Genomic DNA, 24,008 nt, shown 5'->3' on the forward strand with positions numbered 1-24,008 from the left:
GATTGAGGGACAGGTTAGTGTACTGCTATGGTTTTACAGCCTGCTTTACTGACACAGACTACTCGGTAATTACTGTGGATTCTTTTGGATTCGTATTAGTAAATGAGACCTTTATTCATCACTGGTCCCTAATCTCTACATCCAAGCGATGCTAGGAGTTTCTAGACCAGGAAAAGAAGCAGTAATACACTATAATATACATACGTCCATCACTGATCATTACATCATCCAGGCTCTTATCAGCTGGGGAGGCCCTGTTCACAGCGGAAGCCAGGAGTTTATTTGACCAGGAAATATGGTTCTCTGCGCAGTTCACACGTTACTCACAGACACGCTCCCAATTTCACTGATAGAAACTCCCTTTTTTTATTAGGCTTAGAACTCATGTTCAGAGCTAAGGAAAATTACAGAATGCTTGAGAATTTCTCTGTTTAGGTAAACAAGCCATACTGTGGGAATGTGGTCACATTTCCCAGTCCAGGTGGCCAGTCTGAACTCAAAACAGGCTCCACCTTTCCCTTCACATACCAAACTAATTAGAGCTGTGTCTTCTACATTCCAGCTTATTTTCACACAATCAAAGTTAATCAATCATTTTCAAAAATACAGACCCTGAGAGCACTGGTCGGTCAAAGCAGAGTTGAAAAACAGTCTTTAAAATTCACTTTTATTATAGTTACCTAGTGTGATATGGTGGTGATGTGATTTTATTTATTAGGATTTATTTCTTCCTTTTTGAAGAAATTCACCCAAGGTAGTGTACAACAAGAAAAGGCCAGACGCAGGCAAAAGACAGTTATAGCAGTAAAAATATTCTGATAACAGTACATATTATGGCATTGTGTGTGCTGTTCTGTTTCATCTAGTTGGTTTCCAGATGAAATGCTTAGACTACAGACATTAAGTAGGCACAAGCAATCGGGCAAACATGCTTTATTTTTATAGGGGCTCTTTTACCAACCAGCAGTAAAAAGTGTCCTTAGTGTACCCTTATGTGAGTCATTCCCACGCACTAAGGCCATTTTTGCTGCTGGGGTAAAATGGCCGAAGTTCCTATTTTTTTGTATTAGTGGCCTCTTGCTAATTTTATAGGGGTAAACTATAAATAATGTAGGGCAACAAGTTTCCTCTCTAATATAATCATATAAACATATAAATCCAGAAACCCAGTCTTGGAGTAAGCAACAAGAAAAAGTTATTATTTCTTGCTAATTTTGCCATTAATGCATGGCCATTAAAACAGATTAGCGTGTGAGCTCTTACCACTATCCATTACATGGATGGTAAAGACTCACGCTAATCATGTGCTAATATGTGGTGATGTAGCTGTGCTAACTGATTAGTGCAGAACACACCCACTCTACACCAGACATGCCCCCATGCCAAAAAAATAAACTATTTTTAGCACATGGGTAGCGCTTGCACATGGCAAAATTACAGTGGGATACCTCCATGCACTCCATGGTACGCCATTTTTTGCTGCAGTAATTGCACGTTAGTGCTTACTGCAGCTTTGTAAAAGGGCCCCAAAGTCCTTTCAAAACAAAATCAAGGAAAAAGTCAGTGCAATTAACTGGACTGATTTTAGAAAACATAGCGACAGGCTGTTTCCAAGATTTTTTTTTTTTTTTTTTACATGAGATACTTTTGTAGGAGAAAACAAACCTTACTTCTGAGAAACTCAACATGTCTCCCCAAGGGTCGAAAGCCATGTTGTTCTTCAACAGAAGAAATCAACAAACGCAGAAGAAAACACATTTGTATATTTAACTTATAGTACAATTAACTTAGTGTGATTTTTATTCTTTAGACCAAGGACTGGTGGACCTATGAGTTCTGTTATGGGAAATATGTCCAGCAGTATCACGTAGAAGGTACTGTATACTTTCTTCTATCCAAGCTTCTCTATATCTCTATAGAATACAGTGGTTTGGTTTGTGCCAAAAGAAATGCATCAGCCTGCCTACATGTCCTCACAGAAATGAGTGAAAAGTTAATGCTGGGCTCATAACTACATAACACAGAAAAAGGGTGATGTGTTGGAGGGAGTGAATGGATTGTGTCATTCCAAGATGCTAGATGGTGGCACATGGTTGCAGGGTCCTTAAGATCTTGCAACTTGTCTTGGATGTTAGTGAATTTGTCAAAGTTCCAATGTTTGGTAATAATAAGATAGGAACGTGGGACTCTGGGTTATGTAGCTCTTCAAAAAGTAGAAAACCAAACATAGTAACATAGTAGATGATGGCAGAAAAAGACCTGCACGGTCCATCCAGTCTGCCCAACAAGATAACTCATATGTGCTACTTTTTGTGTATACCCTACTTTGATTTGTACCTGTGTTCTTCAGGGCACAGACCGTATAAGTCTGCCCAGCACTATCCCCGCCTCCCAACCACCAGCCCCGCCTCATGATCTTGACTAAGCTCCTGAGGATCCATTCCTTCTGCACAAACAATTCCATAAAAGTCAAAATGAAAAGAAAAAAGGGTAGAAATGACCAGTGTGATGAGTAAGAGTAAAAATGCAAAACCTTTATTCATATATCCACCAGCGTTTGCTTGAAGAGTCCATTTTAAGGTGCTGTTTTCTTCCAATGTATTATGTTCAATCAAATGCTGGTGGATATAGGAATATAGGTTTTGCATTTTTTTCTCTGATTCATTGCATTGGTTATTCTCACCCTTTTTATGTAGCTTGATATCATACTGTTCTCTCTAACACTTTGGCTGTATCACTATGATCTCATAAAGGTTTTATTAAAGCTTCCTTGTAGTAATGACCTCTTAAAAATATGTTCTCTATGCATTTACAAATTTTGACTTATTAGGTACTGTGTGGAAGAAATCCAAAGCTCAGTTACCTTCAATCATTTTAGTGCTGTAGAACTAGCACACACAGATAGGGCCATTGTATCATACAAGACATGTTTATATATATATTTCCTTGTCATCAAGCAGATGAAGCCATTACGTATGAGTTGTGTCCATCAACCAGCAGGGGGAGATAGAGAGCACTCAACTTTTCACAGTGCCTCATGGCCAGCTAGCTCCACTGCCTCTTCAGTATTCTCTATCTCCCCAAGCAGGGTGGCTGCAGCTTCTTCGAGCTCCATCAAAAATCTGCCTGGGGGTGGCTCCTGGCTTGCCAGTTGTTAGCTGGGGTGTTAGGTCAGCCCTTTCCCTGCCTTACCCATGCCCCCGTGGATGTGGACATATTAGCTTGCTTTTCCCTGTCCTTTCCCACTCAGTGGATGCAGGCACATTGGTTCGCCTTTCCCTGCCTTTCCCACTTATCTGAGTCTCCGGAGTGTTTTTATTTACCTCTTTTGCCTCTGCTTTCCTCACAGCGTTTAAAATAAATAAATAATTAAAGTTGTGTCGCGCTTTAGCGCAGCGATCTTGGAAAAGAGGTTTTTTTCTTGAGATTCTTCTGCAGGACCGGAGCTGTGATACTCAGTCTAGTGAGGTAAGAGTGTTTTCTGACTCCTCCAGGGTGGGCCCGCAATCGTGACGTTTTTGGGGCGAACTGCCATTTTTGAATTTTACCGCCGTTTTCGGCGATGGCTGCGGAGACTGTAAAGCGCTATTCTAAATGTGGCAAGTGCAAATCAGCAGCGGGGCTCTGTTATTCGTGCTGTACAGACGGTAGAGCCGGCCCGAGCATGGCGAGCGGCGATCTTTTGCGCTCTGAGCTGGCAGCGGACGCCATTTTGGATTTTCCACATGGCGCGGCCTCCATTGCGACGGAGAGCCCTGAATCCGTGGGGGGTCCTCTGAGTGAGGCTAATAATAGAGCTGATAGCCCTGGGCAGGATCCAGGCAGTCAGGGAGCGGTTTTCTCCCCTGATTTTAATGCTACATAGGGCATGCTTAAAAGAGCTCTTCCACAGGGATCTTCGGACCCTCTGCCTGCCCCCCCGGTGGATCCTGGCCTTTTGGAGTTGACTTTGCCTGTTTCTTATCCTCCTGATAAACGCAGAAGGGCTAATTCCCCTTCTGAGTGTGGCGCACCCCCCTTTTCCCCTGCGTGGTCGGGCTATGAGGATTCTGAGGGGTCTGGCAGAACTTCTTGGACTGAGGAGCCAGAGTCGGGCGCAGAATTGCCACAGGAGCTTGATGATCCGTCTGCGGTGAGGATTTTCCACCTCGAGGAGCTGCCAGCGCTTATTTCAGATGCCTTACAAGTCCTCTCGATTGAAGATCCTGGGAGTGGCACAGCCTCCTCTGTTAATCCAAGGATGGCTAGTGCCAGAAAGTCTGCTCGAGCCTTTCCTTTGCATTACTCCATCCAAGAGCTTATTTCGGCTCAATGGGCTGACCCCAAGGGACCTTTGAAGGTTGCCAGGACTATGGGGCAATTATACCCTCTGAGTGAGGAACATTTGGCTCGCTTTGCAATGCCTAAAGTGGATGCCCTGGTCACGGCTGTGACAAAGAGAACTACCCTCCCTGTTGAAGGAGGTGTTGCCCTGAAGGATATTCAAGACCGCAGGCTTGATACAGCTCTGAAGCGGTCCTTTGATTTGGCAGGTCTTACCGTTCGGGCGTCTGCATGCAGTTGTTATGCTGCTAGAGCCTGCCTGGCTTGATTACAGCAGGCAGTGGAACAGCCCGGTGATGGAGCGGAGACCTTATCTGAAGTGGCTCCGCGGATGGAGTCGGCCTTGTTCTTTTTGGCTGCCGCCCTTTATGATATGGTCAGAGCTTCAGCTAAACAAATGGTTGTAGCAGTGGTGGCTCGCCGCACTCTTTGGCTACGACATTGGGTGGCGGACATGGCCTCTAAGCAAAGGTTGGTGAAGTTGCCCTTTCAAGGCCTTCTCCTGTTTGGTGAGGAGCTGGAAAACATTGTTAAAGGCCTGGGGGATTCTAAACCTCAGCGCTTGCCCGAAGATAGGCCGAAGCCTTCCTCTAAGGGTCAGGCGGTCCGCTCCTCTTACAGACCTCGCTTCCGTGAAACTAGAAGGTACTGCCCGGGGCGTGCTGCTGGGTTCACTTCGCGTGCCCGCTTTCAGCAGAGAAATTCCTTTCGTTCGGACAAACGTTCCGCAGCTGCCGGTTCAGGGGGGACCCTCTCAATGATGGTGCGCCGGCCCCCTCCTCGTTTCCTGTCATCGGAGGAAGACTTTCCCTCTTTTTCGAAGAGTGGGCCAAAATCTCTGCAGATCAGTGGGTCTTGGACCTGATCAGAAACGGATACCGAATAGAATTCGATGCCCCAGTGAGAGACATGTTTGTGGAGTCTCGATGCGGTTCTGCCGCCAAACGGGCGGCGGTAGAGGAGACTTTGCACAGTCTGTGCCAGATAGGGGCTGTGACCCCGGAGCCTTCCGCCGAACAAGGTCTAGGCCGCTACTCCATTTACTTTGTGGTGCCACAAAAAGGCGGGTCTTTTCGCCCGATCCTGGAGCTAAACAAGTCCTTAAGAGTGCGGCATTTTCACATGGAAACCCTGCACTCCGTCATTGCGGCGGTACAGCCAGGAGAATTTCTCACGTCTCTGGACCTGAAAGAAGCTTACTTGCACATACCAATTTGGCCCCCCCGCACCAGAAGTTTCTGCGGTTTGCGGTGTTGGGAAAACATTTCCAGTTTCGGGCCTTGCCTTTTGGCCTCGCCACAGCTCCCCGAACCTTCTCCAAGGTAATGGTGGTAGTAGCTGCCTTTCTCAGGTGAGAGGGTATCCGGGTTCACCCGTACCTAGACGACTGGCTCATCAGAGCAGACTCAGAAAAAGAGAGTCATCTAGCTACAGCCAGAGTGGTTTCAGTCCTTCAATCTCTGGGCTGGGTCGTCAATATGGCCAAAAGTTACCTGACCCCCTCGCAATCTCTAGAATATTTGGGGGCCAGGTTCGACACAGCCTCGGGCTGTGTGTTTCTTCCTGAGCAAAGGCGGTGCAAGCTTCAGAATCAGGTCCGTCTGCTCCTGAGGATGCCCCGCCCACGAGCTTGGGACATTGTCCAGCTGTTGGAATCGATGACGGCCACCTTGGAAGTGGTGCCATGGGCGAGAGCGCACCTGAGACCTCTACAGTATTCTCTACTTCAACGATGGTCTCCAGTATCTCAGAATTATCAGTGCAGACTTTCTTGGCTCCCTGCGGCCCGCCTCAGTATGGGGTGGTGGCTCTCGGACAGCATGTTGCGGTGGGGAATGCCGCTGGCGCTCCCCGATTGGTGCCTAGTGGTGACAGATGCCAGCCTGAAAGGCTGGGGCGCACATTGCCAGGGGAAGCATGCCCAGGGTCTGTGGACGTCCAACGAGTCAGAGTGGTCTATCAATCGCCTGGAGTTGAAAGCAGTGTTTCTGGCTCTTCTGGCCTTTCAAGTGACCCTGGAAGGATTGGCTGTCCAAGTGATGTCTGACAACACGACAGCAATGGCCTACATAAATCAACAAGGCGGCACTCAGTGCAGAGCTGTAGCTGCGCAGGCCGAACAAATTTGCCACTGGGCCGAGCTGCAACTACAGTCCCTGTCAGCAGCTCACATTGCAGGTCAGAGCAACGTGCAAGCCAACTATCTAAGCAGGCATCAGATCGATCCAGCGGAGTGGGAACTTGCAGACGATGTATTCCTGCAGATATGTGCCAAATGGGGCAAGCCAGTGATGGATCTTATGGCGACCAGTTCCAATGCCAAAGTCCCGTGCTTCTTCAGCGGACGGAGGGATCTTCGCTCTGTCGGGTTGGATGCCTTGGCTCAACCCTGGCCCCTGGGCTTGCTGTATGTCTTCTCTCCGTGGCCCTTGATAGGGCGTGTGCTCCTGCGGATTCGGCTGCATCCAGGAGAAGTGGTGCTCATCGCCCCGGATTGGCCCAGGAGGCCTTGGTATGCGGACCTCCGACAGATGCTGTTGGAGGCTCCCTTTCCGTTACCTCTGGTTCCGCACCTGTTGTCACAGGGTCCGGTGGCCATGTAGGACGCCTGCCGCTTTGGTCTTATGGCATGGCGATTGAGAGGGCGCAATTGAGAGATAAAGGCTACTCAAATAAGGTAATTTCCACTCTCCTGCAGGCCCGTAAGCGCTCCACTTCCGTGGCTTATGCCAGGATTTGGCGCCAGTTTGAAGTCTGGTGTGTTTCAAGAGCGCTTTCTCCGTTGCGGGCTCCTGTCTCACCGATTCTGGACTTTTTGCAGGATGGTGTACACAAAAGCTTGGCCTATAATTCCCTGCGGGTGCAAGTGGCAGCATTGGCCTCCCTGCGTGGCAAGGTTGAAGGCGTGTCCTTAGCTGCTCATCCAGATGTGGCATGGTTTCTTAGAGGGGTGCTTCGACTCCGTCCTCCCGTGCGGGCACCTTGTCCAGCTTGGAACCTGGGGTTAGTATTGAAGGCCCTTCAGGGGGCTCTCTTTGAACCGCTTCGGCGTGCTTCAGAGAAAGATTTGACATTGAAGGCCGCCTTTTTAGTGGCCATTACCTCGGCGAGACGGGTGTCAGAGCTCCAGGCGCTGTCCTGTAGAGACCCTTTTCTGCAATTCTCGGAGTCAGGGGTCACGGTTCGGACCGTGCCTTCTTTCATGCCTAAGGTGGTTTCAGCGTTTCACCTAAACCAGCCTGTTTTTCTTCCCTCCTTTGTTGAGGAGGAGTTTCCAGATTCATTTGGGCAGTTGCACCTTTTGGATGTGCGCAGGACTCTGTTGCAGTATCTGTGAATTACAAATTCTTTCAGGACCTCTGATCATCTTTTTGTGCTGTTTGCAGATCCTCGCAGAGGGTCTTCAGCGTCTAAAGCCACTATTGCCCGTTGGCTCAAAGAAGCTATTTTTTCAGCATATCTGCTGTCTGGCCGGTCTCCGCCTGAAGCCTTTAAGGCACATTCCACAAGAGCGATTTCCTCTTCCTGGGCGGAAACTGGAGCACTGTCTCTTCATGAGATTTGCAGTGCTGCAACATGGGCTTCTAAGCTCTCTTTCGCCCGACATTACAGGCTGGATGTGGCTGCCAGGAGGGATGCGTGTTTTGGAGCACAGGTGCTAGCGCGTGGTGTGGCTTGTTCCCACCCTATTTAGGGATTGCTTTGTTACATTCCATATGTAATGGCTTCATCTGCTTGATGACAAGGAAGGGAAAATTAGGGTCTTACCATGATGATTTTCTTTCCTTTAGTCATAGCAGATGAAGCCATGAGCCCTCCCTGTATGATTGTCTGTATTGCAGTGATTCTGATTTTAGGTGCTGTTCTTGTTTCCTGAAGTTATATTCCTTCCTTGGGGAGTCGGAAAACAGTCTTCAGGATTCTTGTTAGTTATAGGAGGATGAGTTCATTTCCTCCAGTTTATGTTTTGGGAGGATGAGTTTATTCCCTCCAGGAGGATGCAAGTATTCCCTCCGTTTATACAAAGTGGAGGACGAGTTTATTCCCTCCAGGAGGATGAGTTCATTCCCTCCTTTTTTGAGTTTATGCCCTTGTTAAGGGGCCATCGTTCACTGTGAAGAAAGTTCATGTTATTCCCATTGCGGTTTGCCATACTGCTTTGGAAGCTTCAAATACTGAAGAGGCACTGGAGCTAGCTGGCCATGAGGCACTGTGAAAAGTTGAGCGCTCTCTATCTCCCCCTGCTGGTTGATGGACAAAACCCAAACGTAATGGCTTCATCTGCTATGACTAAAGGAAAGAGAATTATCATGGTAAGAACCTAATTTTCCCATACTTTTTTGTGTATTTTTAGAATCTGAAGTAAAAGGTGATATTTTATATCTTGGTTATTATCAGTCCGAGTTTGACTGGAACAATGAAACGGCCAAGGTGAGTGTGAATCAGACTTGACAATCCCGGGGGCCAGGTCATGGCATTTAGAAATTGCACTGTAGCACCTGGGGACTTGTGTCCCAAATGTCCCTGAGTGTTGCTGCAGCTGCCAGTATCCCTCCCCATCTCAATGATTGACACCATTCTGCTCCTTTTAAACCACACAGATGCATCAACTCCAACACTAGTTTCACAGTTTGAAGTCCTGTGATCACAGAATATGTTCACTAGTGCATTTTACATTTCTGTTTATGTAGTGCTTTTAGCATTTGCAACACTGTAAAGATAAATTGTGCAGTGCTAAGGTAACAGTAGTATCCTGTATTGTACTCTGCAGTTTGCATGGTACTATACGAGGTAAGGCATCCAAATCCAGCTACCGAGTCTTGGCTGAAGTAAGACAATAAAAAAAGGGATTCCATATCATCAAGCTGATCAATCCATAGACTGGTGGGTTGTGTCCATCTACCAGCAGGTGGAGATAGAGAGCAAACTTTTGCCTCCCTATATGTGGTCATGTGCTGCCGGAAACTCCTCAGTATGTTCTCTATCTCAGCAGGTGGTGGTCACACACAGCAGCAGCTCTGGCTAGGCCTCCAAGCCTAATTTTTAGGTTTTGTTGAGTGCCTGGGGTTGAGGGCTCTTTTGAGCAAGTGCAAACCTGGTGGTGCCAGGTCCCTCCTTTTCTCCCCCCTCCCGCTGGCTCCGTTAAAAAAAAAAAAAAAAAAAAATTTTTAAACGTCCTTAAAGGCGTTTATTTCGACATTTATTTAAACGTTCATTGCAGCTACTCACTGGGACACCAGTTCGTTACAGCTCGGAGCGGACAGCAGGTAATTTTTACCTTTTTATAGCGGGCAGGGGGTTCCCCAATTCTTCTCCTCGTGGCATATGGCGTCGGAGGGCAAGGCGCAAAGGGTCGCTCCCCGGATCGCTTGAGCGCTTCTAGAGGGGATGCGGGGGTCTTACAGCCTGATTCGCCCTTGTTGGGTGACAGTTTCGTGACCGATGAATGTCCCGGTCCTTCCTCCGGCGTGGCGGTTTTTCCCGCCATAAACGCCCATCCCCCGCTCCTCGCCTCCGCCATCTTGGCCGGCCACGCGGCTCGGACGGCTTCTTCGTGGGCCGCCCTTGAGGTTGGAGACATTAATGCCATGAACGCCCTTAATTTGGGCGACGGCACAAAGCGGCTAAAGTTAAGCGCCGTTCTTCCCGCGCGGCTCCTTCGCGGAGTGTCGCGCCGGACGCCATTTTGGATGCGCAGCATGTATCTCCCCCGCTCTTGCGAGCGCCGGTTGAGGGTGCGTCTAGGGCTGTTGCCCAGGCTGCGGAAGTGCACGGTCTGGGGGGTTTCTCCCCCGAGTTTGTTTTGCTGCTGCATCAGGCTTTCCTCAAGCAAAACGCTGCCCCTGCTCCCTCGTCTGGTAAAGAGGTTGAGGTTCCCAGAGGTAAACGCCCTCGGGTTGATTCCCAGGCCTTGGAGGACTTTGTCTCCTCCGATGTAGATGAGGGCAGCGTGTCTGAGGTCTCCCAACGGTCCTTTGCGGATTCCTTGGAGGAGACGGATCCCCGCTCGGATGGAGCGGATGACCCCTCTGCAGCGCGGCTTTTTAGCCCAGAGGATTTGCCCAACCTGTTGTTACAGGCCATGGACACTTTGAAGATTTCCTCTCCGGAGGACGTCTCTCCCTCAGCCCCTGTTGGCTCTGCCATTATGCTGGGGACGAAGCGCCCGCCTAGAACCTTCCACGTGCATGATGCCATGCACACCTTAATTTCGGCTCAATGGGATGTCCCAGAAGCGAGCCTTAAAGTGGCTAGGGCTATGTCCCGCCTCTATCCTTTGGCTGTGAGTGAACGTGAGGCCTATCTGTGGCCTACCGTGGATTCTTTAATCACTGCGGTGACTAAGAAAACGGCGTTGCCGGTGGAAGGTGGCACGGCCCTAAAGGACGCCCAAGACAGAAGATTGGAGGCGGCCTTAAGGTCGTCCTTTGAGGCGGCTGCTTTAAGTTTGCAGGCCTCAGTTTGCGGCTCCTATGTGGCCAGGGCGTGCCTGACTATGGTGCAGCGGGCTTCCCCCTCGGATCATTCCTTGAGGACTGATTGGCCGGCCCTGGAATCGGGCTTAGCCTATTTGGCAGACTTGCTGTATGATGTCTTGAGGGCCTCAGCTAAAGGCATGGCTCAGACAATCTCTGCGCGGCGGTGGCTTTGGCTGAAACATTGGTCTGCTGACCACGCCTCTAAATCCCGCCTGGCTAGATTGCCTTTTAAAGGCAAGCTGCTCTTTGGGGTCGAGCTGGACAAAATCGTGACCGATCTCGGCACGTCTAAGGGCAAGAAATTACCAGAGGTCAGGGCTCGGGCTAGTACTCGTCCCGGTACCTCCAGAGGACGGTTGCAGGAAGCCCGTCGGTATCGCCCGGGCAAGTCGGGTTCCTCTGCCCCCTCTTCCTTCAAGAGGAATTTCTCCCCCAAGCAGCATTCCTTTCGCAGAGACCGCCGTCCCGGAGGTGCTCCCTCCGGTCCTCCCCCAGGGTCTCGTACCCAATGACGGGGCCTTGGTCCACCCCCCAGTGCAGATTGGAGGACGGCTGTCCTCGTTTCTGGGCGAGTGGACCACAATAACTTCAGACGCGTGGGTGCTGGAAGTCATCAGAGACGGCTACAAGCTAGAGTTCTGCCGACCCTTAAAAGACGGGTTTGTACTCTCCCCCTGCAAGTCTCCGGTCAAAGCTGTGGCAGTGCAGCAGACCTTGGACAATCTGATCCGCCTGGGCGCGGTCGTTCCTGTGCCAGAAAGTCAGCTTGGCAAGGGACGTTACTCCATTTACTTTGTGGTACCAAAGAAAGGAGGTTCTGTCCGGCCTATCCTCGACCTCAAAGGGGTCAATCGGGCCTTGAAAGTGCGGCACTTTCGCATGGAGACTCTCCGCTCTGTTATAGCGGCAGTGAAGGCAGGAGAGTTCTTGGCTTCCCTGGACATCAAGGAAGCGTACCTGCATATTCCCATCTGGCCTCCTCATCAACGCATTCTGTGTTTTGCAGTCCTGGGACGACACTTCCAGTTCAGAGCCCTCCCATTCGGGTTGGCTACTGCTCCGCGGACCTTTTCCAAAGTAATGGTGGTCATCGAGGCCTTCCTACGAAAGGAAGGGGTACAAGTCCATCCCTCTGGACGACTGGTTGATCCGAGCCCCCTCTTATGCAGAGTGCGGCAAAGCTGTGGACTGGGTAGTTGCTCTTTTGAGCTCCCTGGGATGGATCATCAACTGGGAGAAGAGCCAGCTGCGCCCGACTCAGTCCCTGGAGTACCTGGGAGTTCGATTCGACACCCAAGTGGGCAGAGTGTTCCTGCCAGACAATCGGATTGTCAAACTTCAGGCTCAGGTGGACCAGTTCCTGGTAGCCTCTCCTCTTCGGGCTTGGGACTATGTGCAGCTGTTGGGCTCTATGACGGCCACGATGGAAGTAGTGCCCTGGGCCAGGGCTCATATGAGACCACTTCAACACTCTTTGCTGCAGCGCTGGACTCCGATGTCGGAGGATTATGCTGTGTGACTTCCCTTGGACCCAGCAGTGCGCAAGGCGCTGAGCTGGTGGATGCAGACAGACAAGTTGTCTGCGGGAATGCCTCTGGTGACCCCAGAGTGGATTGTCGTCACGACGGACGCCTCCTTGTCGGGCTGGGGAGCCCACTGCTTGGGAAGGACAGCGCAGGGGCTCTGGTCTCCTGCAGAGGCAAAGTGGTCTATCAACCTCCTGGAACTCAGAGCCATTCGGTTGGCGCTTTTGGAGTTCATCCCGGTACTGGTGTTGAAGCCTGTACGGGTACTGTCGGACAATGCCACGGCTGTGGCCTATGTCAACCGCCAGGGAGGTACCAAGAGCGCCCCTCTAGCCAAGGAGGCTATGAATCTTTGCCAGTGGGCGGAAGCGAACCTGGAGCAGCTTTCAGCGGCCCACATTGCCAGAGTAATGAATGTCAAGGCGGACTTTCTCAGTCGCCATACCTTGGAGCCCGGAGAGTGGCAGCTATCGGCTCAGGCGTTCTTGGACATCACGAAGCGCTGGGGCCAGCCGAGCCTAGATCTGATGGCGTCATCGGCCAATGGCCAAGTGCCGCGCTTCTTCAGCAGAGGACGGGACCCTCGATCCCTGGGAGTAGATGCTCTTCTCCAACAGTGGCCGACACAAGAGCTCCTCTATGTGTTCCCGCCCTGGCCCATGTTGGGCAGGGTGCTAGACCGGGTGGCAAAGCATCCCGGCAGGGTAATCCTGGTGGGTCCGGATTGGCCCAGACGTCCCTGGTATGCGGACTTGATCAGGCTCTCAGTCGACGATCCTCTGCGGCTGCCAGTGGAGCAGGGCCTGTTACATCAGGGTCCCGTGGTGATGGAGGATCCCTCCCCCTTTGGTCTTACGGCCTGGCTATTGAGCGGCAGCGTCTGAGAAAGAAGGGCTTCTCAGACAAGGTCATCGCCACTATGCTGAGAGCGAGGAAGCGCTCTACTTCTACTGCTTACGCCAGGGTTTGGCGTATATTTGCAGCGTGGTGTGAAGCAGGCTCACTTTCTCCCTTCACTGCTCCAATTGCTTCAGTGTTGGCGTTCCTGCAAGAAGGTCTGGAGAAAGGCCTGTCGCTCAGTTCCCTTAAAGTCCAGGTAGCGGCTCTGGCTTGCTTCAGGGGCCGCCTGAAGGGTGCTTCCCTGGCTTCGCAGCCAGATGTGGTGCGCTTTCTCAAGGGAGTTAATCACCTGCGCCCTCCTCTGCACTCAGTGGTGCCTGCGTGGAATCTCAACCTGGTGCTAAGAGCATTGCAGAAGCCGCCTTTTGAACCCTTGTCGAGGGCATCTCTGAAAGACCTGACGTTGAAAGCAGTCTTTTTGGTGGCTATCACTTCAGCCAGAAGAGTTTCCGAGCTCCAGGCGCTCTCATGTCGAGAGCCTTTTCTGCAGTTCACTGAGGCAGGAGTGACTATTCGCACAGTGCCTTCCTTCCTGCCCAAGATTGTTTCTCGCTTCCATGTGAATCAGCAGCTCTGTCTCCCTTCCTTTCGTAGGGAGGACTACCCAGAGGAGTACTCTGCTCTTAAATATCTGGATGTGAGACGAATCATCATCAGATACTTGGAAGTGACCAATGATTTCCGGAAATCGGATCATCTGTTTGTCCTGTTTGCAGGTCCTCGTAAGGGTCTGCAGGCTGCTAAGCCTACAGTGGCAAGATGGGTCAAGGAAGCCATTGCAGTGGCTTATGTGGCCGCGGGGAAGGTGCCGCCTATCCAGCTGAAGGCTCACTCCACGAGAGCTCAGGCGGCCTCGATGGCAGAGGCCGGATCCGTCTCCTTGGAAGAGATATGCAAGGCGGCAACGTGGGCTTCGGCTCATACATTCTCCAAGCATTACCGTTTGACTGTGGCTGCACGGGCGGAGGCCCGGTTTGGAGCTTCAGTGTTGAGGTCAGGGATTTCTATGTCCCGCCCTGGGTGAGTACTGCTTCGGTACATCCCACCAGTCTATGGATTGATCAGCTTGATGATATGGAAGGTAAAATTATGTATAATCATACCTGATAATTTTCTTTCCATTAATCATAGCTGATCAATCCATAGCCCCTCCCAGATATCTGTACTGTTTTTATTCTGGTTGCATTTCAGGTTCAAGTTTAGTCTTCAGTTACTTCAGAAAGACTTCGCGTTCAAGTTCTTCCTTCACTTGGATTCTTCAAGAGTTGAGACGAGTTTGTGTTACAGTGAGCTGCTGCATTCCTCTCCCCTCCGTTTTACGGGGCTGGATTGAGATTTAAATTCTGCCGGCACTCCCTCCCGCTTCGTGCGGTTGTAGGGCAGCTTTGTACCCCTCCCGCTTCGGCGGTGTTCGGGTCAGTCAGCTCCTCCCGCGGTTGCGGTTGCAGGATAAGCCAGATCCCCCCGCATCGGCGGGTGTGGTGTCCCTCCCCCGCTCCGCGGGGATGAGCTGGACGGATTCCCCTCCCCCACTTGTGTGGGGATGAGCTGGGTTACTTCCCCTCCCCCGTTTCGGCGGTAGTGAGCTGGGCAGAGTGTCCCTTTGTGGGTGTAATTCTCTAAGTGCTGAGTCCTGCGGATGGAGCTTTGATATCGACATACTGAGGAGTTTCCGGCAGCACATGACCACATATAGGGAGGCAAAAGTTTGCTCTCTATCTCCACCTGCTGGTAGATGGACACAACCCACCAGTCTATGGATTGATCAGCTATGATTAATGGAAAGAAAATTATCAGGTATGATTATACATAATTTTACCTTCTTTATTGTGAATAGGAGGGTACACAGAAGAAACCACAGTGTACAGCACCGTGGGAGAATTCTGGAGATGTGGACTATGTTAAAACATTTTTTAATGGGGGGGGGGGGGGGGGGGGCAGGAGGGATTCATGGTAATTGGATTCTGAATAAAAGTTGCAATGCAGTGTTATTGAAGGCTTGGGTTTATAATATTTTGTTGAAATCAATAAAAAATATATTGAAACAAAAATGTGGATTCTTTAGCATGTATGTAATTTTCAGAAAGTTAGTGAAATGGGGAAAGAAATTGAAATGGAAGTTTGTTTAATTAGAGTGTAGACATATTATATTTTCAAAGCACTTAGCCTTCCAAAGTTCCATAGAAACCTATGGAACTTTGGAAGGCTAAGTGCTTTGAAAATATGCCTCAAAATATGACTTAAAATACAGTGCTGTGTCTTATATACTTTATATCAGTGTTTCCCAAGTCCAGTCCTAGAGTACCCCTTGCCAGTCAGGTTTTCAGGATATCCACAATGCATATGCATGAATTGCATACACTGCCTCCATTATATGCAAATCTTTCTTGCATATTCATTGCAGATATTCTGAAAACCTGTCTAGCAAGGGGTACTCCAGGACTGGACTTGGGAAACACTGATATAAAGTATACAGTGGGGGAAATAAGTATTTGATCCCTTGCTGATTTTGTAAGTTTGCCCACTGACAAAGACATGAGCAGCCCATAATTGAAGGGTAGGTTATTGGTAACAGTGAGAGATAGCACATCACAAATTAAATCCGGAAAATCACATTGTGGAAAGTATATGAATTTATTTGCATTCTGCAGAGGGAAATAAGTATTTAATCCCTCTGGCAAACAAGACCTAATACTTGGTGGCAAAACCCTTGTTGGCAAGCACAGCGGTCAGACGTCTTCTGTAGTTGATGATGAGGTTTGCACACATGTCAGGAGGAATTTTGGTCCACTCCTCTTTGCAGATCATCTCTAAATCATTAAGAGTTCTGGGCTGTCGCTTGGCAACTCGCAGCTTCAGCTCCCTCCATAAGTTTTCAATGGGATTAAGGTCTGGTGACTGGCTAGGCCACTCCATGACCCTAATGTGCTTCTTCCTGAGCCACTCCTTTGTTGCCTTGGCTGTATGTTTTGGGTCATTGTCGTGCTGGAAGACCCAGCCACGACCCATTTTTAAGGCCCTGGCGGAGGGAAGGAGGTTGTCACTCAGAATTGTACGGTACATGGCCCCATCCATTCTCCCTTAGCAGAGAAACACCCCCAAAACATAACATTTCCACCTCCATGCTTGACAGTGGGGACGGTGTTCTTTGGGTCATAGGCAGCATTTCTCTTCCTCCAAACACGGCGAGTTGAGTTCATGCCAAAGAGCTCAATTTTTGTCTCATCTGACCACAGCACCTTCTCCCAATCACTCTCGGCATCATCCAGGTGTTCACTGGCAAACTTCAGACGGGCCGTCACATGTGCCTTCCGGAGCAGGGGGACCTTGCGGGCACTGCAGGATTGCAATCCGTTATGTCGTAATGTGTTACCAATGGTTTTCGTGGTGACAGTGGTCCCAGCTGCCTTGAGATCATTGACAAGTTCCCCCCTTGTAGTTGTAGGCTGATTTCTAACCTTCCTCATGATCAAGGATACCCCACGAGGTGAGATTTTGCGTGGAGCCCCAGATCTTTGTCGATTGACAGTCATTTTGTACTTCTTCCATTTTCTTACTATGGCACCAACAGTTGTCTCCTTCTCGCCCAGCGTCTTACTGATGGTTTTGTAGCCCATTCCAGCCTTGTGCAGGTGTATGATCTTGTCCCTGACATCCTTAGACAGCTCCTTGCTCTTGGCCATTTTGTAGAGGTTAGAGTCTGACTGATTCACTGAGTCTGTGGACAGGTGTCTTTCATACAGGTGACCATTGCCGACAGCTGTCTGTCATGCAGGTAACGAGTTGATTTGGAGCATCTACCTGGTCTGTAGGGGCCAGATCTCTTACTGGTTGGTGGGGGATCAAATACTTATTTCCCTCTGCAGAATGCAAATAAATTCATATACTTTCCACAATGTGATTTTCCGGATTTAATTTGTGATGTGCTATCTCTCACTGTTACCAATAACCTACCCTTCAATTATGGGCTGCTCATGTCTTTGTCAGTGGGCAAACTTACAAAATCAGCAAGGGATCAAATACTTATTTCCCCCACTGTATCTGTAACAGGTGTCAGAATTGTACAGATTATTTGGTACTGTATATTTGTGACATGCCTTGACACTTTCCCCTTTGAAGTATTGAATGCCCAAGACTACCTGGTCCCTTCCCTCACGCCTTTAAAAGTAAACCTCTGTTGCTGTCATCTGCTTATAAACATGGTCATACCTACTTTAAAAACTGTGCTGTTTTCTCTTACTTCAGGCATCAAAGCATCACAGGTTGAAGCGATATCACAGCCAGATGTATATCAATGGCTCCAGGTGTGACCTAAACGGGCATTCTAGAGAGACAGAAGTGAGGGTGAGCAGAAATCAAAACTACTTATTGTTCATTAACTGAATGTAAACAGCAGCTGTGCACTATAAGCATGTGGTTATTAGTGGCTTCTATCTGATAATACATATATGCAAGTCTAAATTTCATGTGATGATACAGTGAAGGCTGCATAATTTGCTATGGAATTGCAGTAAACTACCCTCCTAGCTTGATTCCCACAGCCTGCATTTTTTGGTCTAGTGCTACTGGGGCAGACTCCTTTCCCTTGCTCCATTATATCAAACTGGAGACATCTCTTTTTCAGCTGTTGGCATAGCTCAGGCTCACTGCTTCCTAGCCAGCCAATGGCACTGTTGATGCAACTGCTGGTGGTGGTGCTGAGATTGCTCTTTTCCCACCGATAGCACTATTCAGATACACTACCCTCTCTCACTAGTATGTTTGTTTTGTTATTTGATATAATGCAATTTATTCAACAAAGGTCATGGCAGTTTACATTATGATAATTTCAAAGAAAAGAACTCCAGGTTAAATTAGGAAAGATTCATACAACCAAAGGCCACGCAACCATAAATAAAAATATCCAGTATCTAATTATCTTAATACAGTAATGCAGGTGCAGCTCTCTTCTGAGGACCTACCCTCCAAAACCACACCATAAGCAGTCAAAAATAAGCAAGCCTTCACTAACTAACTTCAGAAAGGAAAGCTCACCTCTTACACACTGTGGGAGATGATTCCACAGTACAGGTGTCAATCAAAGGAAAAAAATGCACATATGAGCTAAGCACACCTTCTTCCCAGCATCAGCAGTGCTTATTAAATGACTACCCACTCCACCATGTGAGTTAAAGGAAAAAGGGCACAAAGATAAATGTCCCCCTTTCCTTAGCATCCTACCAGATGTTCAGAATTTGTAGGCTATGTCTGCTGTCCAGTGGATGGTGATAGAGCAAGAAAGTAGTTCTTTGTGATTCATCCTTTAAGGGTACCATTCAGCAATAGAACACTTACAGGCTTATTTTCGAAAGAGAAGGACGCCCGTCTTTCGACACAAATCGGAAGATGGGTGTCCTTCTCACAGGGTGACCCAAATCGGCATAATGGAAAGCCGATTTTGGGCATCCCCAACTGCGTTCCGCCAGGGGGACGATCATAGTTCACGGGGGGGTGTCGAAGGCGTAGCAAAGGTGGGACTTGGGCGTGCCTAACACATGGGCGTCCTTGACCCATAATGGGGAAAAAAGGGCGTCCCTGATAAGCACTTGGATGACTTTACCTGGTCCTGTTTTTCTTACTACCAAGCCACAAAAAGGTGCCTGAACTGACCAGATGACCACCGGAGAGAATCAGGGATCACCTTCCCTTACTCTCCCAGTGGTCACTAACCCCCTCCCACCCTCAAAAAAAACTCTTTAAAAGACTTTTGTGCCTTCCTCTATGCCAGCCTCAAATGTCATACTCAGGTCCATCACAGCAGTATGCAGGTCCCTGGAGCAGTTTTAGTGGGTGCAGTGCACTTCAGGCAGGCGGACCCAGGCCCATCCCCCCCATACCTGTTACACTTGTGGTGGTAAATGTGAGCCCTCCAAAGCCCACCAGAAACCCACTGTACCCACATTTAGGTGCCCCTCTTCGCCCGTAAGGGCTATGGTAGTGGTGTACAGTGGTGGGTAGTGGGTTTTGGGGGGCTCAGCACACAAGGTAAGGGAGTTATGTTCCTGGTAGCAATTTCTGAAGTTCACAGCAGTGCTCCCTAGGGTACCCGGTTGGTGTCCTGGCATGTCAGGGGAACCAGTGCACTATGAATGCTGGCTCCTCCCATGACCAAAGGGCTTGCATTTGGTTGTTTCTGAGATGGGCGTCCCTAGTTTCCATTATCGCCGAAAATCAGAAACGACCAAGGCATATTTTCAAAGCACGTAGCCTTCCAAAGTTCCATAGAAACCTATGGAACTTTGGAAGGCTACTTGCTTTGAAAATATGCCTCCAAGTCTAGGGACGACCATCTCTAAAGACGACATAAATGTCAAGATTTGGGCGTCACCAACCGTATTATCGAAAGGAAAGATGGACGTCCATCTTGTTTCAATAATATGGGTTTCCCCGCCCCTCCACTGGGACGTTTTGCGAGGACGTCCTCAGCAGAACTTGGGTTTTCCTTTCGATTATGCCCCTCTTAGTATTTCTCTGTCTTGAGTAGATGGGTGATGCACCGACTAGGGACAGAGAAATTACCTGCATATAATGTGTACACTGCTGCATACATCTAGTAGTGCTATTGAAATGATTAGTAGTAGGTGGTTCTGTGCTGTTTGATTAACTGAACTTCAGTTTAGCTTTGTACTTTTCTGAGCTTAATCTCCTGGGCTAATTGCAAGCTGAGCGTCAGTTTAGATGGGGTTGCCTTTCTAGGCTTGTTTTCCTTAGCCATTTGAACTACTGGGCTTCAGTTGAATTGGGAGTGCCTTGCTGTGCTTACATTCTAACCCCCCAAACCAACCCTAACTTATCTTCCTTAGACTATTCCAGAAGAGTGGATGTTATGACCCTTGACCTGCAGGTGGAGATAGAGAACTTAGAATTGTGTTGTGCTGTATAAGGCCAGCATATAGCTTCCACTCTTCAGTAATTTTCTATCTCCAGTAGGTGGTTGTGTTGTGCTCCATAGCTCCTGGAATATTCTAAGGTGCTCCTGGTCCAGTTGGTCAGCTGGCTCCCAGTTGAGCAAAGAAGGGGTCCTTGACAGAGTTAGTTATGCCTATAGGTCTCTGTCCTCCCTCTTTCTCACATCTTGCTCTCGTTTTTATTTCACTCTGTATGCTTTTACCATACTGTTTATAAATAAATAAATAAATAAAAAGCCTGAGAGATTTTTAGGGACAGCATCTCTGACGTTTGCTTCTTCAGAGGGAACTTCGTTGGAGGACTTTGTCAGCAGTGATAAGTCTGACTAGCTGTTGCTCCTGTGTCAGAGGGTGGGCTCTATCTTTTCTTTCTCCTTCAGGAGTCCTGTCAGTTTTATTGCTGTAACAGTCATGGCTGTTAAAAGAAGGCACTGTTTATTTCTGCGTGCCTCACTGACCCGTCCTCTTTTAGTAGTAGTTGGAACTGCCTTGTTGCTGGTATTCTTTTTATTACTTCAATAGCGCTGTTTGCTCCTTCACTGCGCTGGCTATAGCTGCCCCCCACAGAGGCAGTAAAGAGATGTTCTTGTGTCAAACAAGTACAGCTCTTGTAAATCCTTGAGCAGACACTCCTCTTCTATACAGAGCCCAGGGGACGTGACTTCAAATGCTACTTTGCAGCCTTTAATGGGACAAATTTGTCCTTCCCTTTCTGCCTATGGTTCCCCTCAGAAAACCGAGGGGATGGCAGCCACTTTAAATTCTAGGCAGAAATCTGCTGCAAAGTCTTTGTTGGTGCCTTTTTTTATCAGTGGACTCATCTGCTTCTACCTTGCTTTCAACTGAGGAGCAGTCAGCTTCAGTACCATTTTTTTTCTCCTGAGTTAATATTAATGGATCAGCCTTTTTAAAATACAATTTCCATATCATCAAGCTGATCAATCCATAGACTGGTGGGTTGTGTCCATCTACCAGCAGGTGGAGATAGAGAGCAAACTTTTGCCTCCCTATATGTGGTCATGTGCTGCCGGAAACTCCTCAGTATGTTCTCTATCTCAGCAGGTGGTGGTCACACACAGCAGCAGCTCTGGCTAGGCCTCCAAGCCTAATCCTTAGGTTTTGTTGAGGCCTGGGGTTGAGGGCTCTTTTGAGCAAGTGCAAACCTGGTGGTGCCAGGTCCCTCCTTTTCTCCACCCTCCCGCTGGCTCCGTTTAAAAAAAAAAAAAAAAAAAAAAAAAATTTTTAAACGTCTTTAAAGGCGTTTAATTCGACGTTTCTTTAAACGTTCATTGCAGCTACTCACTGGGACACCAGTTCGTTACAGCTCGGAGCGGCAAGCAGGTAATTTTACCTTTTTATAGCGGGCAGGGGGTTCCCCGATTCTTCTCCTCGTGGCAATGGCGTCGGAGGGCGAGGGCGCAAAGGGTCGCTCCCCGGATCGCTGGAGCGCTTCTAGAGGGGATGCGGGGGTTTTACAACCTGATTCGCCCTTGATGGGTGATAGTTTAGTGACCGATGAATGTCCCGGTCGTTCCTCCGGCGTGGCGGTTTTTTTCCCGCCATAAACGCCCATCCCCCGCTCCTCGCCTCCGCCATCTTGGCCGGCCACGCGGCTCGGACGGCTTCTTCGGGGCCGCCCTTGAGGTTGGAGACATTAATGCCATGAACGCCCTTAATTTGGGCGACGGCACAAAAGCGGCTAAAGTTAAGCGCCGTTCTTCCCGCGCGGCTCCTTCACGGAGTTTCGCGCCGGACGCCATTTTGGATGCGCAGCATGTCTCTCCCCCGCTATTGCGAGCGCCGGTTGAGAGTGCGTCTAGGGCTGTTGCCCAGGCTGCGGAAGTGCACAGTCTGGGGGGTTTCTCCCCCGAGTTTGTTTTGCTGCTGCATCAGGCTTTCCTCATGCAAAACGCTGCCCCTGCTCCCTCTTCTGATAAAGAGGTTGAGGTTCCCAGAGGTAAACGCCCTCGGGTTGATTCCAGGCCTTGGAGGACTTTGTCTCCTCCGATGTAGATGAGGGCAGCGTGTCTGAGGTCTCCCAACGGTCCTTTGCGGATTCCTTGGAGGAGATAGATCCCCGCTCGGATGGAGCGGATGACCCCTCTGCAGCGCGGCTTTTTAGCCCAGAGGATTTGCCCAACCTGTTGTTACAGGCCATGGACACTTTGAAGATTTCCTCTCCGGAGGACGTCTCTCCCTCAGCCCCTGTTGGCTCTGCCATTATGCTGGGGACGAAGCGCCCGCCTAGATCCTTCCACGTGCATGATGCCATGCACACCTTAATTGCGGCTCAATGGGATGTCCCGGAAACGAGCCTTAAAGTGGCTAGGGCTATGTCCCGCCTCTATCCTTTGGCTGTGAGTGAACGTGAGGCCTATCTGTGGCCTACCGTGGATTCTTTAATCACTGCGGTGACTAAGAAAACGGCGTTGCCGGTGGAAGGTGGCACGGCCCTAAAGGACGCCCAAGACAGAAGATTGGAGGCGGCCTTAAGGTCGTCCTTTGAGGCAGCTGCTTTAAGTTTGCAGGCCTCAGTTTGCGGCTCCTATGTGGCCAGGGCGTGCCTGACTATGGTGCAGCGGGCTTCCCCCTCGGATCTTTCCTTGAGGGCTGATTGGCCGGCCCTGGAATCGGGCTTAGCCTATTTGGCAGACTTGCTGTATGATGTCTTGAGAGCCTCAGCTAAAGGCATGGCTCAGACAGTCTCTGCGCGGCGGTGGCTTTGGCTGAAACATTGGTCTGCTGACCACGCCTCTAAATCCCGCCTGGCTAGATTGCCTTTTAAAGGCAAGCTGCTCTTTGGGGTCGAGCTGGACAAAATCGTGACCGATCTCGGCACGTCTAAGGGCAAGAAATTACCAGAGGTCAGGGCTCGGGCTAGTAGTCGTCCCGGTACCTCCAGAGGACGGTTGCTGGAAGCCCGTCGGTACCGCCCGGGCAAGTCGGGTTCCTCTGCCCCCTCTTCCTTCAAGAGGAATTTCTCCCCCAAGCAGCATTCTTTTCGCAGAGACCGCCGTCCCGGAGGTGCTCCCTCCGGTCCTCCCCCAGGGTCTCGTACCCAATGACGGGGCCTTGGTCCACGCCCCAGTGTCCTCGTTTCTGGGCGAGTGGACCACTATAACTTCAGACGCGTGGGTGCTGGAAGTCATCAGAGACGGCTACAAGCTAGAGTTCTGCCAACCCTTAAGAGACGGGTTTGTACTCTCTCCCTGCAAGTCTCCGGTCAAGCTGTGGCAGTGCAGCAGACCTTGGACAACCTGATCCGCCTGGGTGCGGTCGTTCCGGTGCCAAAAAATCAGATTGGCAAGGGACGTTACTCCATTTACTTTGTGGTTCCAAAGAAAGGAGGTTCTGTCCGGCCTATCCTCGACCTCAAAGGGGTCAATCGGGCCTGGAAAGTGAGGCACTTTCGCATGGAGACTCTCCGCTCTGTTATAGCGGCAGTGAAGGCAGGAGAGTTCTTGGCTTCCTTGGACATCAAGGAAGCGTACCTGCATATTCCCATCTGGCCTCCTCTCCAACGCTTTCTGCGTTTTACAGTCCTGAGACGACACTTCCAGTTCAGAGCCCTCCCTTTCGGGTTGGCTACTGCTCCGCGGACCTTTTCCAAAGTAATGGGGGTCATAGCGGCCTTCCTGCTAAAGGAAGGAGTACAAGTCCATCCTTATCTGGACGACTGGTTGATCCGAGCCCCCTCTTATGCAGAGTGCGGCACAGCTATGGACCGGGTAGTTGCTCTTGTGAGCTCCCTGGGATGGATCATCAACTGGAAGAAGAGCCAGCTGCGCCCGACTCAGTCCCTGGAGTATCTGGGAGTTCGATTCGACACCCAA

The 24,008-nt window shown here is 49.7% G+C and overlaps 1 protein-coding gene across 2 annotated transcripts in view; it reads left to right on the forward strand.

The window, feature by feature from the left end:
* Positions 1-24,008, forward strand: part of OS9 (OS9 endoplasmic reticulum lectin) — a 191,457-nt gene that overhangs the window by 44,437 nt on the left and 123,012 nt on the right. For both annotated transcript variants that reach the window (XM_030196589.1, XM_030196590.1), the window contains exons 3-5: positions 1,811-1,874; positions 8,678-8,754; positions 17,474-17,572. In XM_030196589.1, coding sequence (XP_030052449.1) covers positions 1,811-1,874; positions 8,678-8,754; positions 17,474-17,572 — 240 coding nt within the window. The remainder of the gene's footprint in view (positions 1-1,810; positions 1,875-8,677; positions 8,755-17,473; positions 17,573-24,008) is intronic.

Source organism: Microcaecilia unicolor, chromosome 3, assembly GCF_901765095.1.
Source record: "Microcaecilia unicolor chromosome 3, aMicUni1.1, whole genome shotgun sequence".
Classification (NCBI taxonomy): domain Eukaryota; kingdom Metazoa; phylum Chordata; class Amphibia; order Gymnophiona; family Siphonopidae; genus Microcaecilia; species Microcaecilia unicolor.